Genomic DNA, 15443 nt, shown 5'->3' on the forward strand with positions numbered 1-15443 from the left:
CATTGAATTGGGTCAGTGTCAGTAGGTTGATTGTGGACTAACAGACTAACAGACACTCTGACCAGGGCAGAGCCTGGTATGAGATCACACACAGACCACTCAGTAAAATGGGAAAGTAGGTTTAATTAAAGAGAATAGGTTAGAAGGGTATAGGATAACCCTAATGCTAATTTTCCTAACTAATACCTCAGGGATCTAATGTCTCTTCACAGAGAGTCTTCTCAGAGTGGTTGTTCTACACTAATCCTCTCCTTGCTTCTTAGAAAATCTCCAGTCCCTGTTCTTGCTAAGCTACAACTAAAACCCCCCTTAGATGGTAGTAACGTACTGGTCTGGGTAAGCTTGATAGGGCCCAGGGAAGGTCCTGGATCCAAAAAGGACCTGGACCTGGTCTCACAATCACTGTGGACAGTTGGTCAGGATCACAAGATAACAAGCAAGACAGGAATGAGGATAGGATCAGCCACTAAGGAAAAGCAGCCACACTCTCCAGAGAGACAGCTAACCCCCTCAGTTCCAGTCTAACCCTTCCTTCAAAATTCCAGAATCTTTTCCTGTTGCTCTCCTGCCTCTGCAAACCTTCCAAACTTATCTCTTCTTCATAACACTACCCAAAGAATGCATTGGTATGAAGAAGAGGAATCGACTGATTTTGTCCTCTTGGAGGACTCTTGAGGAATAACTCAACAGGAATAATTCAGATGTCTTGTTTTTCTGCCATCAGGTCCGGAGAGTGCCAGGCTCCAGTGGCCGGCTTCATAAAACAGAGGATGGTGGCTGGGAGTGGAGCGATGATGAGTTTGATGAAGAAAGTGAGGAAGGGAAGGCAGCCATCTCACAACTCAGGGTAACTAGAAGCCATCTTTGGGTTTCCTAGATCTTTTTTTGGAGGCATGGCTTCTTGGCTGAAGAATATGACTTGGAGAATGAGATCATGCTCTTGGGTTCCTTTTCCAGCCTCACAGTTTAAAATAGGGTGGGTACTATATTAAATTAGGAATTTTGACAAAATAAGAGAGCAGCTTTTAATAATTGTAAGTTTTAATGAAAATATAGTAGAGTTGTACATTAATATTATCCCTTTAAGCCAGAGAAAAGAAGACTTCTAGCAGTTTTTAACAATTAACAATTTAGTTTAACTAAAATAGAGATAGTAAAATGAATATAGTAAAGAAGAAATATAGGAAAGAGGTAGAGAAAGAATATTTCCTAATGTCTATACTAGTTATCCTATAGTACCTATAACTAACTATAATTACTACCCCAAACTGCCTATATCTACTTATAACTAACAACCACCCCACAAAATTCCAACCCAATCCAGCTCAATCCAAACCAACCCAAATAGTGTTTAATTCAACCCCGATTAGGTCTGTCAATGAAGAACAGCCATCTTCCAAAAAGTTCAAGAAAAGGGAAAAAAAAAAACCTTAACAGCCCAAGCTAAAAGCTAAAAAGTCCTTTAAATACTAAAGCCAAAAATCCCTCTTGGTAAGCTCAGGCCTGCCTTTATATTCCAGCAACTAAATGCCAACCACCAATCCAACACACTCCCAGCAGCCATCTTCCCCGCAACTCCCAGTCCTAACTGTTAGCAACTGACAGCATTTTATACCCTTCTCCAACCTCCCTTCCTGTCTCTATGGTTTCTCCTTCCTGTCACTGTGGGATGGTTAATCCCTGTACATCTCTATGGTAAGAGGTCTTCCTGGTCCCCTGTTAAATTTTAAAAAAAGAATAAAGAATTCCTTTTTACAGTACCAGTCTTACAGAGAAAGTCTTTTCAGGTATACTTCTAAAGCTGGGTAGCCCATCTAGCTAAGCAGATGTTCCTCACTTACATACAGTTGTTGAAGACTATCCCAAAGGAACAAATGGTGTCCATGTTTGTGCTGGAAGAGTCACGGCAGCCAACACAGGTCTGCCCTTCTGTGTGAGGCCCACTTCGGCAGTTACTGTGGGCCAAAGTTCATCGAGTTGTTCGATGGTGATCTTGACATTTCTGGGGTCCTTACCTTTCTGTCTTCACTGTTGATGACTTGGTGATGGAGCTGGTTCATGCATTGGGTTCACTGAGCTAAAGGTAAACAACGTGCCCTGTTCTCTAATAATGTTCATTTTTTTTGTCTTCTTTTTAGTCTCCTCGAGTAAAGGAAACATTAACCAATTCTGAGGTAAGTTGGCTTGGTCAAACTGAGCCCAAAACATCACATTCCCAGTATGCATTCACTGTTTTCAAATGGCTTTGTACTTCAAAGGAGGGCCCCAATGGAGAGCTGGCACCAAAGCCTGTCCTGAATTAGGATGGAGGCCCTTAGCGGAGGCCCCTTGTTGATGGGACAGAACCCCATCCTTTGGGCTGCCTCTTGGGGCAAATGTTGCCCCAGCTTTAGTCCATCTAAGGAGCTTCTCTATTTTGACCCTTTTCCTGGGCACCTGAGGCCTCCTAATTCTTGCACCGTTGTGCCCAGTGACTGGCCTCTGTGTGGTGTACTTAGGGACAGAGGTTGTGTCTCACCATCAGCTCTGTCAGCCTCGTTTCCGGGTCTCAGTTTGTTTCTTGGCACAGAAATCTGATGTGGAGCCCCTCATTCTGTCCAGTCGGCTTATTCTTTCCTCTTTTCCTTTATTGGCTTTGTTGCACTATAATGAATTTAGGAGATTAGAACAGTCCTGCCGGATCTCGGGTCTGGTTGTATCATTCTCACCTTCTCCTTGGCTTCCATCTGCTCTGAGCCCTGTGCCAGCCCAGGCCCCTGGCACAGAGAAGTCGTGATTTCTCCTTGTGTTTCTGCACTCCTGTTTCCTGGGAGGCCTTCTGGGCCCTGCCCTGAACACGCGTGTCCCATTTCTGTGTTGCAGCTCTTTTCTCCACCTGATTCCATGAGTACTTTACTCCAAATTCCAGGACAGACTCCTGCTCACCTACCTCAACCAGCTGGACAGACTCCTGCCCAGTCAACTCACATCACCGTCCCTCCACCGGCACAGGCACCTGCAGCTCCTGCGGGAGGAGCAGAGCAGGTAAAACAAGCCCCGTTTGGTTTGGGGGTACAAGATGGTGTCTGGGGAGCACCAGCTGAATGGGGAAGGGGCCACGGGTGGAGGGGGGTGGGGGGGCCAGTGACCCCCCCCCCCCCCCCGTCTGAAATTTCAGATGGGCATCCAGTGGAGGCGCTCCATGTGGTCACGGTCCTCCAGAGAGCAGCAGGGGGGTACATTTTAGGGAGGCAGGTGGGGCCCGCTTTGTAACAAGGCCAGCTGTCCAGCCTCTGCCCTGAGCTGGGCTGATGCGAGGTCAGGTCAGGTGGCCCCCCTCAACCTCTGCTTCTCTGTCTCCCCCAGTACAAGGGATCTGGGAAGGGTTTTGGGGGACAAGCTAGAAGAGGGAGCTGCTCCTTACTGCCTTTGAGCTGTGGGCAAGGCCCTGAGCCCAGTACAAGGGTGGGACTAACCAAGCTCCAAGGAGAGATGCTACCAGAGGCTCCTGAGCCCCAATAGTGATTCGGGGCTACCTGTGCCCTGGCGCTTCCCCATCCAAACAGCAGCTGCTCAGGGAGCCAGGAAAGAGAGCCGCTCCAGACACAGGTCAGGAGCCCAGCTCAGGAGAGTCACTTGGATTGGGCCAGCCCGGCACATTGGCCAAGTTCTGGTTGCCTTTGAGCAGTTTACAGCTTGTCATTTCTAAGAACTTGTTGCGAGGGAGCGAGGATGCTCCTGGGGAGAGGAGTCAGGGGCCCTTTGACCAAGGGACAGCGGGGACCTGTGAGGGCGAGAACGAGAGAGGAGGAAGGGGGTGCTGGCGGGGTGCCACGGCCGAGGATCTCTGCGGCGTCCGGGGCCACCCTTGAGGAGTGTGGGAGAGTGTGGGCATGGCATTGAGGTTCCCAGCTCTCAGCCACATGAGTCATGTTCATGGAGCCTCGGCTTAGATCCGGGAGGAGCTTTTGGGCTTACCAGAGCCAGGAGGGGGCAGAACCACTTCTCAGGGGGGGAGTAGCAGAACCAGAATTTGAACTTGGGTCCACCACCTCCTGGCGCTCTTTCTGTGGTGCCTCTCCAGGCCCTTTTATTTTAGAGATTTAGCTGGCCCTGGCTCACGCAGGCTAGTGAGTGTGATCCCATTAAAAACTTAAACCGACTTCATTTGTGAGGCTGGCCACCCCATGCAGGCAGCCTGGGAACGTTCTGCTCCAGAGAGTCCCTGTGCTGAGGGACCGAGCAGATGTTAGTGCAGATCCTCGATTGGGGGAGCCAGACAACCCCACAGGCCTCCCGAACTCATGGAATCCCCCCCAGCTACAGGGCCCAGCTGTTCACCCGTGCACCCATGTAGACTTTTCCACTGAAAACACCTCCCAGCGCCAGGTGGCCACCCTGGACTTTCTTGACTAGTGTGGGTTTGTTTTGGTTTTTTTTTCCCAATTCCTTCCCTCCCAAATACCACAAATGGGTTTTATCTTATAGCCAATTTTCCCAGAACAGCCATATAGGTATACACATGCTCACACACATTCATGCATACTCACTCCACAAAATAAGACTATCCAGAGAGATCTGTGTGGCTCATTTATTTCTCTAGAACAGAGACCAAAGACGTATATAAGTCTAGGGTTGCTCCTACTGCCCCCTCTTGTTACATGAATGACTCAATGAGAGTTGCCTGTCTGTAGACAGAGTCCATGAGACTCTCTCTGCCCGCCACCCTGGCCAGTATTTTACCTCCTGCCCTTTCCTGAGCACCACCGAGCTTTTCTGTCTCTAACTCTCCTCGCCAGCCTTCTTTCCAGGCTGTCCTCCAATGGTCCTGGCTCTATGCCGCCATCTTGGTCTCTGTCTCCTCTTGCCTTTCCAGCCCCCTTTTTGACAGCCCTGATCGCATTCTGCCTTGCATGAGCCTCGTTTGTAACGCCTGGCTTCTTGTGCACACCGAGAGCGTAGATTCTCCCACCCAGGGTCTGTGTGGGGGCAGCAGGGCCCCTGGAGGCCGTGTGTATGACAGAACACACAGTAGAATTCATTCTTGTCCCTTCCCAGCCCCATCACCAGTGTCCCTTTGCCCCTTTGGACTCTGCGGCTTACCTTCGTTCTTTTCATGGGAAATGTGCTTCTTCCCTCATTCTGCTGGGCTTTCCTTTGGTTCCCGAGTGTTAGAAGGCCGTCAGGTGAACAGGGAACCAGCCGAGACGAGCAGTGGGGTTGAGCTCTCTTGGGCTGCCAAGTCTCAGGCAGCAGCGATGGGGTCGTCTACGTGGGCGGTGCCACGCCCGGGAGGCTGGGCAGGAAATGACGCTTCTCCTCTGAATGTGATTTCCCAGGCTCCGCCGACAGAAGGGGCAGGTGCCCAAGAGACCAAGGTCCCCATCAGCCTAGTGCTGAGGTTAAGGTAAGTCCGTCAGCGTGGCTTTGGACCCCTTCACCTGCCCCTTTACTTCCCAGAGGGCTCCCAGGGCCACTGGGTGGGTGGTGCCATCTGTGACAGAGTGTGCGCAGAGCAGGGTCTCGGGCCGGGGGATGGAGGCACCTTTGCTTTGGCCCCACCAGACGAGCCTGAGAAGACAGAAGGATTGAACAGTCACATGCAGAAACATGATGGCACCCTACTCCGTGCGTGTGACCACGCAGCTGGCAAAATGTAGCGATCCCCGTCCTGTAGACACGGTGACGAAGCCGAGTGCAGGGACAAGCAATCCTCGGGGACTTGTGACGGGAAAGAAGAGCCCCCCCAAGCCATCTGAAGCGCCCTGAATTCACAAGTCACTACAAGGGCCGCTGCCCCGCCCCAGGCAGTGCCGGGCAAGTTGGGAGGCGGCGGTTGGTTGCCATAAAGTGGAGTCGGGCTGGAGGAGGACTCTTTCCTGCCTTGGCTTTGGAGGAGGCTGCGAGGGCGGAACTGTGGCTGACGGCCACAATCTAACTATGACTCTTATTGAGCCAAAAGCCCAGTTCGGATCCTTACATCTTGATTTCGCGTCAGGCCTAGTGGAGTCCCACAGTTTAGACAAGGTATTAGAAACCTGCCACCACCCAGCGGAGAAAGGGAGGTTAGAACTGGAGACAAGCGCCGACCAGCGGAATGGTTAGCCACAGGGCAAGCGGGCCGTGCACCTCCTCTGGAACAGCGGGAGGGAAGCCTCTGATCCCGCACGGAGACGGAAGGGTCTCGGCAGCCTCCTCGCCCACACGGGGGAACCAACGGCCCAGGGAGGTCAGGCAGGCCCTGAGCCTCAGAGCTGACCTCATGGAGCGACAGCCGGAATAAGAGTCAGCCGGGGGACCCCTCCGGGGATGGCTCCTCCCCCCCCCCTGGGAAGAAGCGGCTTTCTAGAGCTCGCGCTGAGCTGCCCCCCACCCAGATGGCCTGTGGACTGAGAGATTAAGCCACGACGCCCTTCTCCTCGGCCCCCAGGACAGCAGGGCTGCCTCTGCGAGCCAAGAGAGCCGTTGATTTCCCCAAGGTGAGCGAGCCGGTTCCCAGCCCCTGCAGTCATCCCAGCTGCCATCACGCGTGTGCCTGCTTCCTGCACAGGCTGGAGCTCTGCAACGGGATGAGCTGTCGTGACACTGGCCATTCCGGGGGTGGCAGGGGTGTGATCTGGCTCTTCCAGCGGGCAGCTGCTGAGGGAAGCGGGTCCTACGGCAGCCTTTCTGGGCCGCCGCAAGTCAGCCTCTCCAGCCGCATTTACCCATTTGATGTTGGGGTTCCACAAAGCGGAGGCAGAAGGGACCTTGGCAGCCAGACCCGCAAGGCCAGACGAGGTGAAAGGTGCCAAGAAATAGCCGGTGTGGTCCTCAGCCCAAGAGTCTTCGAGGCTAGACGGAAGAAGGGGCCCCCGTGAAGACACTGTGGACTCGGTGCAGGCCGAGAGAATCAAGACCGCCCCTGCCGAGGGGAGATGGAGAGGGAAAAGGGCCATCGTGGAAGGGAGGTGGGCATGGAATGCCTCATGCCTGTCTTTGCTCACCGTTCAGGAATGTGGATTGTCCGGGCTAACATTTGGCAGATGGAGCTCGGGCCCCAGGCCTGAGGGATGGAACACGGCTCATTTGGTACATGACCCTCCCTGCTCATGCTTTATCTTCTGGCCAGGCAGGCCTGGGGCGCCTTGCCGAGGTTTTGAATCTGACTGCATGGCTACTGCATTGCAAAGGAGATTAAAAGTAGCCCTTCCTGCCAGGGAGGGCCAAGAGCTACCTGGAGTTTGGTCATCCGGCCTCTAGGACAGATTCCTGGGACTGGACAGGCCCTGGCAGGGAGCCAGGGAACTGGTGGCTTTGGGCTTTCCCCGAGCGCAGCTGGCCCCCTGCCTTTTCGTTGTCCTGGTGAGGGACTAGGATGTCCCTCGATATTTTCCCTGGGCCAGACTTTGGCCTCCAGTTGTTCAGCGAGAAGAGACTCATCCTTGAGAAAGAGAACAGCTGAGGAGCTTTGGTCCGCCTCAGCCACACACTCGGCCCCTCGCCTGCCACCAGGCTCAGCATCTGCGAGTGACCTGGCGTCTGGGGCCTTCTCCGTGGCTGATCTCCTTACGTTGGACGTTTTTGAGCCCATCACAGACTTGGGCCTGGAGGCTGTGCGCCGCCCGCCGACTTGCCATCCTGTGGGGAAGTGCGCTTGGCATTTACACATCACTCTAAGAGCTGCAGATGACCAAAATGTGAACGTGTTGTTGATGGTGACCTCAAGCAAATAGAAATCACCTGGGAAGTCTCATCCAGAAGCTGCTGGCCTTCCCAGCCAGTGACCCACTGATCCCAGGGGCTCCTGCATGCTCCCTCTTCCTTTGAAAAGATGCCCCCCAACCCGATAAAAGTCCAAAATGAATCTGTGTTGGCTGCTCTCCTGCCCTCCCTCCCCCAGCAGCAAGGCAGGGCGAGCTTGCGTAGCCACCCACCCTACCTTCGATGTTCTAGTTTGATGTGTTTTCTGTTCTCTTTTGCAGGAATTCAAAGAAAGAACTTAATGATATCCGATTCGAGTTTACTCCAGGGAGAGGTGAGGTAACACCCTTTAACGAAGGGAAATTCTTTCCCCCGTCTCCTGTTGTTGCTGCTTGTCTTAAGCAAAAAGACATTTGGGCAAAGGCACACGTGTTCCTTAGTGCAGGGGTCCCCAAACGATGGCCTGTGGGCCACATGCAGCCCCCTGAGGCCATGGACCCGGCCCCCACCGCACTTCCGGAAGGGGCACCTCTTTCACTGGTGGTCAGTGAGAGGAGCTGTATGTGGCGGCGGCACTCACATACAGTACTACTTCCGGTGACATCTTCCTTTGCGTGGCACCTTGTTCTGGGAGTATCTGAAGGAGAACGAGGCGCCATGCAAAGGATTCTGTGGCTGCACAGTGGAAGACGTCAGCATGGTGAGCGGCGATCTGGGGGAGGGGATTCTGCACTGTGTCTACTGCTGCCCCGTATAGTGGTGGCAGTGATGGGCCTGTGCAGGGTGTGACAGGGCCATCCCAGCCAGCATTGCAGCCTCCGCTATCCCAGACAGCGCTATGCAGATTCATTCTAGTCCGGCCCTCCAACGGTCTGAGGGACAGTGAACTGGCCCCCTGGGTAAAGAGTTTGGGGACCCCTGCTGTAGGGGATCATGTGTTCAAATCATGAAATGTGTTGGGAAGTTTGTATTTTAAGCTGTAGACAGGTATGGATTGCTTTGGGTGGTAGAAGAGAATCTCTAGGTTTGTGGATTTCTTTTGTTGAACAGCGCACACAAGTGGCATCCAAAGGGACTGCCGGGTAGTAAATTAGAGCTCTCTAGGCGTGGAGACAGCTGGGTTTGAATCCCAGCCCAGCCACTGTGTGATCGCTCTGCAAAATGGGGCAATGGAGACTTAGCAGACCCAGGCCCGGGCCTTTCCTCTCCCCGTCGTCTGCTGATGAAAGGCACGACGAGCCCAGATGAGGGCATTGCCAACAGAATGAACGAGGAATAGAGGGCCCAGCCATCTCCGAGGGCGTCGAGGACAGCACAGTTACTTTCCTTGGCCAACCCACATGACTTTCCCCCCATTTTCTTTCAAACGTATCAGCCTCTGCCAGGAAAGAAGCAGCTTTGCGTCTGGTTTGAGGCTTGTAAGGGCTTGGGCCAGTCTAACAAGTCTGTTTTGTGTCATTCCTCGTTTTGGTCTCAAAATGTCCGTGTTGTAAGGGACCTCGGAGCTAGGCTCTTCGGTCCAGACGTGTCTACGCAGCTACACGTTTGGGTGTAAGGCAGCTCATTGGGAATGCGGCCTGACCCGAGCCTCAGCAGAGATCCTCCACATCATTTCCTCTCAGTGGTCAGGCCTCCACTTAGAGGACGCCAGAGAGGGGAAACCCATTCCTCCTTTTCTTTGTGGCCTTGATCTGGAGGGAGATCTCTCTGCAGCCTCTCCAAGCAGAGACCTGGGAGGGACCAAGCAGAACAAGTCCGATCTCTTGTCCGCATCCCCTGGCCAAAGCCCTTCAGAGAGCTGAAGGCAGCTCTCGCGCTCCGCCCTCCGAGGCTTCCCTTTGGGTGACATGGCCCTGCTTCCTTTCACTGTTCCTTGCTTTGATGGTATCTCGTGTTCTCACCCTCCAGCCCCAGGAGGCAAAGGGAAAATGCGCAAGAGAATCACAGATGAAAGCCTCATCACCCCCTTCCAATGGCAAAGAAAAGAGGAAGAGCCGCTGTTCAGAGCCACCAAGACAGATGGCCGACATGCCCTTTGACTTGGTGATACCGAGAAAAACCAGCGACCCGAAGAAACGATTCATACAGATGCAATTCACGCTCGCGATACTTTGTGTGGTTCCCCAGACGGGAAATGAGGAAGCGAAGCTATGCCAGAGTGGAAACCAATTGTAGCCTACCAGAAGGTGCGACCGATGGGAGGAATTCAAAGGAACTGCGGACCAAGCGTAGAGCGAGAAGGACCAGGTGCGTGAAGACCACCCTGAAAGGCGAGGGTTCAGATGAAGTCAAATGGAGTGGTGGGACCTCCTGCTAGTCATGGTAAAGCCCAAGGACGGGCTCCCCCGCGCCCTGCCAGTCACCATCTTCTTATCCGACGGTTTTGCTGAATAGATTTCTCTGCTAAAGTGGCCTCCGTCACTTCCCCACTGCGTGGCCCTGGGCAGGTCACTTGAGCCTCGTGGCCTGGCCCTTAGCTCTTTTCTGCCTTGGAACCGATACAGTCTGCATTCCAAGGCAGAAGGTGCGGCTCACAGAAGAAAGCGAGGAGAGAAGGAAGGCAGAGCTGTGGAAGTAGGAGCAGATTGTGTAGACATGGAAATGCATCCGTAAAACCTTCTTTCAAAGTCCCTGGGAGGAGAAGAGGTGTCGAGTAGCCCGGGGCTGGAGACGGCCGAGGGACTCTGCCCCCACGTTAACACCCCCCTTCTGACTTTGTTCTTTGGGTCAGAGCCCACCGGACACTCTGCTCGCCCACAGGCTGTGGGAGCCTGACTCGAGCCGCGGCTGAAATCTGTCTCCGCCCTCGCGGTTTCCCCAGTCTAGTGGCCCAGGCGAAAAGCGTTTGCTTTGGTGCATCTCTGACCTTTGCCTCCCCTTCTGGGCGGGGACCTCGGCTGCTGCCCCGCGGGCTGAGCTCACGTGGCCGGCCCGTCTTCATCCCATTCCGGAGTGGAGGCCCTCCAGCCCGGCCGCCTGGCCTGAGATGCTTCAGCACTCACAGGGCTTCGCACACGTGCCTGCGCCCGGGGGGTGTTGGGTACGCACTGACTTCCCCAGCCGGCTGCCCCTCCTGGCTGTGGCTTCCCCTCCTGGCACCCTGGCACGCGTCCTGTGGACGGAAGGTGTTCTTGAAAAGCGGAAACAGCCGAAGCAGGAGCTGCAGGCCGTTTTGGAGCCTCCGGGGGGCCTGGAGGGCGGCTTTGGCTCTCGGCCCATCACTCAACCGACACTGTCTCTGAGTGCCCGAGGACCATGTCCTCCTGCTGCCAGGCCGTGGTTTTCCTCCGACTCCCTCCTCTCTGGATTTTGATCCCGCTGACCACTTCCTCTTCCTGCCCGAGCTCCATCCCTCTTACAGAGGCTTGTCCGAGGCCCCTGTTCCGGACCCTCTTCTGTCTCTCAGTCATCGCATCGGCTCGCCCTGCTGCGGCTCCCACGTTATACTTCCTGCCCTCGTTGTCTCCTCACCAGCCTGCTGGGTGGGCCCACCTGGCGGTCCCAGAGACATCTCAGACTCTCCGCCTCCCCCAAAGCCCCTTTTCCTCCCTCGCAGTCGCCCCGGATCGCACCTGACGGTCCCGCTCTGGCCCAGTGGTGTGCCGGGTCCTGTGGAGCAGCGCCTCATCTCTGCCCGTTTCCCTCCACTCTTGCAGCCACCCCGGGCTAGGCCTCTGTTGGCTCTCTCCAGGCCAGTGTCCGTCCTCACGGCCCCCAGATTTACACAGCTGAAGGGGGACCCGCGGAGACAGGCGGCATCCCCGAGTCCCTGTGCCCCCGGCGTCTCGGCCTCCCTTCTAGACCGCTCCCACCGCGGTCCTGCCCTGGGCCCGCGCTCGCCGGCCGCCTCTCTTCTCTGCGGAGCCTCCCAGCGTCTGTGGCTGCCCTTCCCCTTCCTCGGCCCCCAGAGTTACCCCGTGTCCACAGAGTTCCCCGGGGAGAGGGGCAGATCAGGGCAGCCGGGCTTCGGGGCCTTCGCAGGGCCCGGCACACAGTAGGGCTACAGGCAGGGCTCAGGCTGTCTTCTTTCAGCAAGCCTTCCCCTCTTCCTGGGCCCGGGCTTCGGCGTTCCTTGGCTAGCCTCTCGCCCCTGAGATCATTTTAAAACCTTCCGGGGTCCTGGGCATTACCACCCCTAGTGCCACCCGGGCCGGCAGGACCGTGCCACTCTTGGGGGGCGCCTGTCTGAGACGAGGGGCTCCCTCGAGGCCCCCATGAGCCCCGGATGCAGCCCCCGGGCTCGTCAGCTCCTTCTGTTCTTGGGCGTTTCTCATCCCTCTGGGGCGGCTTCCCCTTTAAGATATTCTGTTGTGGCAGCCTTCCTCGGTGTGACCCTGGGCCAGTCACTCGGCCCGTTCTCTGGCCTTGGAGCTCCTGCCCAGTGTAGATTCTAAGATGGAAGACGACGGTCCATCCTGTTCTGGATAGTCTTCCCGTCCCCGTCCCAGCTCAGCCAGCCGCACGACATCCCCACTAGGAGCAGGAAGCGGCCCTCTGAGCTCGCAGGAGTCCCAGGCAGGCCTCACTCGTAAAGGGAAAGGAAACCGTCTTGTCCTCGTCAGGGTCCTCCTTCGTAGTGTGGCGCCCTCAGGACCCGCTTCTTGCTTTTGTCTTCACAGATACAGCCGACGGCGTGTCCCAAGAGCTCATCTCTGCTGGCCTGGTGGATGGCCGAGACTTAGTGATAGGTAACTGCCGCGCGGCCGGCCCCGAGCGTCCAGACGGCCTGGGCCTCCCCGCAGCGTCCTCACGGGGCGTTTAGGGGCCGCCGTGCCTGCACGCTGCCCCGGCCTGATCTCAGTGAACGCGGGACCCTCGCCAAGGAGTAGCAGAGTCCCAGAGCGAGGTGTTAGCATTGCCCGGCGGCGGAGACCCAACCGGCAGGGACAGTCCTGGGGGCGGCTGGGGCGGCTGGGGCGGCTGGCCCTCTGCCCCGGCACCAAAGCCATGTGCTTCCGCCCAGGCTGGGGACGCTTCCGTTTGTGGGGGGGCCCTTTCAGAGGGGATCTGGCAGAGGCTCCTCTGGCTGTGGGATTGAGGCTGGTTCTGGTTCTGGGTTGAGGATGGAGCTGCTGGGCCTAATGTTTTTTCTTTGTGATTTCAGTGGCAGCGAATTTGCAGAAAATTGTGGAAGAACCTCAGTCAAATCGCTCTGTCACTTTCAAACTGGTATTCCTCCCTCCCTCCTTCCTTCCTTCCTTCCCTCCCTCCCTCCCTCTCTCTCTCCCCCCTTCCCTCCCTCCCTCCATACTTTCCTTCCTCCCTTCCCCTTCCCTCCTTCCCTCCCTCCCTCCTTCCCTCCCTCCCTCCTTCCCTCCCTTCCTCCTTCCCTCCATCCTTTCCCTCCTTCCCTTCCCTCCCTCCATCCTTCCCTCCTTCCCTTCCCTCCCTCCATCCTTCCCTCCTTCCCTTCCCTCCCTCCCTCCCTCCTTCTCTCCCTCCTCCTCCCTCCCCCTTCCCTCCTCCTTCCCTTCCCTCCCTCCATCCTTCCCTCCTTCCCTCCCTCCATCCTTCCCTCTCTCCCTCCTTCCCTCCTTCCCTCCCTCCTTTCCCTCCCTCCCCCTTCCCTCCTCCTTCCCTTCCCTCCCTCCATCCTTCCCTCCTTCCCTCCCTCCATCCTTCCCTCCTTCCCTCCCTCCCTCTATCCTTCCCTCCCTCCCTCCCCCTTCCCTCCTCCTTCCCTTCCTCCCTCCTTCCTCCCTCCCTCCCCCCCTCCCCCCTCCTCCTCCTCTGAAAATCGCCTCATTCTCTCTGTGTAGGCCCTGCGGTCTGCAGCTGTCCTCCCCAAAGCCCTTCCCCAAACCATTTCACTGCTGCTCTCAGGGAAGAGAACCGAGGGGTTTACTTGGCCCAGCCACGCTCCTAGCCTGGGGTCTCCTCCAGACCCTCCCCGACGAGGTGGTCCCCCACCCGGCTCCCCTTTTTTCCTGAGTTTCCCCCCCTTGAGACGGCTGCGTTAGAGTGCGTCCCCGGGCGCCCCGTCTCCTAACGAGCTTCTCTCCACAGTCCCTGGGCTAGCCGGGTGTCCCCGAGCCCGGTGGGGCTCCCTAGAATCTGCAGCTTCTCCCTCTGTTGCTCCCCAGGCGTCGGGCGTGGAGGGCTCCGATATTCCCGATGACGGCAAGCTGATCGGGTTTGCGCAGCTGAGCATCAGCTGAGCCGCGGCCCAGAGGAGGCGCCCCGTGGAGAGCCCGCGTCCTCTTCCTGCCGCCGTCGGCCTCCATCCACTACTGCCAAAGAACCCCGGCCTGCCCTCCCCCTCCCCGGTCGGGTCTCCACCGTCTGGCATCCGCTCACCAAAGTCGCCGGGACCCGCCGCCATCGGAAGCCGACTCCCCGCCCAGGCCGCGCTTTCCCCGTCTCCGACGCGCGCTGGCCCGCCGGCCGGCCGTCTCTCGTTGCCTTACTTGACCGGCGCCCGGAGCTCGAGGCCTGCCCTTCCGGCACGTCCTCCACCGGCCCGAGACGCTTGTGGCCGCCCCCGTGGCCTGAACGGTGGCCGGCCGGAGGCGGAGGGTGTCCCTGCGGACTCTTCCCGCGGTCCCGGGCTGACTCCAGACGCTTCCGGTGTCGCCGCCCGATGGCGCTCGTGAGCGTCCTGCTGGAGCCGGAGGGCCGCTCGCCTTACCCCGGGCCTCCCCCCGCGTGGCCCCGGGGAGCTGGGCAGGCTCGGGGGCGCCTTGCCCGGTGCCCAGCCCCGTGTCGGCCCCGTCTGAAGGTCCTTTTCCCCGGAGGGGCCACAGGCCAAGCCTTCCTTGTATCACTGGAGAAGCCGTGATTCTCCCCCTCAAATAAAATAAAGAAACTCCCTCCATCCCGGCCTCCCCTCCTCTGCGTGCAAGGGAAGGTCTGCGGAGCGAGGCTGAGGCCTTCACAGCAATAAAGCAGAGGCCGCGAGGGAGGGATCTCTGGCTTGGGGGCTTTTCTACAGTTTCACAGCTGGCCTTGTTCACGGCCGGCCTCGCCTTGCCTTTCCCGCTTCCCGCCTGGTCCTTCCCGGGCTGACCCAGCCGGTGACCGTCCGAAAGGCTTCGTGGGCTCCCTGTGAGCCGCGAGCCCCGCCGCCCCCTCCTCGGGCGTCACCGGGGGGGGCGGGGGCAGAAGTGGCCAGAGGGCCGCCTCGGAGATGGGCTCTGGGCGAGCTTGCCCGGGAGCTGAGGGGGGAGGGAGGCCCTTGGGTACAAGTGCCCTGTCTGGCTGGCCCCGCGGCGCCTCGTCCTGGGGCCCAAGGGCGGGCAGCCGGGGCGCGTCTTTCCTTTTAGAGTCATTTGCCCGCCGGAGGTCCAGGACAGTATTATCCCTGCTGGTCAGTTTGTGCGGGCCCGAGAGAGGCTGGAGAGCGCCGGGGCGGCGGGCGGTCCGGTCCGCGGGGAGCCGGCCGGAGGCAGCGCGAGGCTGTGCCGGGAGCCGCAGAGCAAGTGCCGAGGCTGGCCACGGAGCGTGCGGCTCGTCTAACACGGCGGACGGCCCGCGCCTCCTCCCGAAGGTCCTCCTCAGAAGCAGAAGAGGCCCCTCGGCGCCTCTGCACGGGCGCTTCCCAAAGGCGTACAGCGTCAGCCCCCTCGACTTTGTATTTTACTGCACGTTCCCCCCATTTTTAATCAATAAAGAACAAATTGTCCGTGGCTGTGGTCAGCTTCCTGTGTGCCGGGGGAGCCCCGCCCGGCTGGTGGCGCGTCTCGGGCGGCTTCCTGGCGATTTTCTTTCCTTTGGCTCTGGCTCGGACGCGCCCGGCCTTTCTGGTCTGCACGCACCCCGCGGGCACGCTAGCTTGGCCTGCC

General features: G+C 57.6%; 1 protein-coding gene across 5 annotated transcripts in view; it reads left to right on the forward strand.

Moving 5' to 3' along the window:
• The window catches only part of OXSR1 (oxidative stress responsive kinase 1), an 80323-nt gene extending 65036 nt beyond the window's left edge, over nucleotides 1–15287 (forward strand). For 4 of the 5 annotated variants that reach the window (XM_056804209.1, XM_056804207.1, XM_056804210.1 and 1 more), the window contains 8 exons: nucleotides 725–847; nucleotides 2139–2174; nucleotides 2863–3024; nucleotides 5319–5386; nucleotides 7944–7996; nucleotides 12282–12350; nucleotides 12767–12831; nucleotides 13746–15287. In XM_056804209.1, the coding sequence (XP_056660187.1) occupies nucleotides 725–847; nucleotides 2139–2174; nucleotides 2863–3024; nucleotides 5319–5386; nucleotides 7944–7996; nucleotides 12282–12350; nucleotides 12767–12831; nucleotides 13746–13820 (651 nt within the window). In that variant the 3' untranslated portion in view covers nucleotides 13821–15287. The remainder of the gene's footprint in view (nucleotides 1–724; nucleotides 848–2138; nucleotides 2175–2862; nucleotides 3025–5318; nucleotides 5387–7943; nucleotides 7997–12281; nucleotides 12351–12766; nucleotides 12832–13745) is intronic. The other variant, XM_056804208.1, reaches the window with a different exon arrangement.
• Nucleotides 15288–15443: the final 156 nt, after the last annotated feature.

Source organism: Monodelphis domestica, chromosome 7, assembly GCF_027887165.1.
Source record: "Monodelphis domestica isolate mMonDom1 chromosome 7, mMonDom1.pri, whole genome shotgun sequence".
NCBI lineage: Eukaryota > Metazoa > Chordata > Mammalia > Didelphimorphia > Didelphidae > Monodelphis > Monodelphis domestica.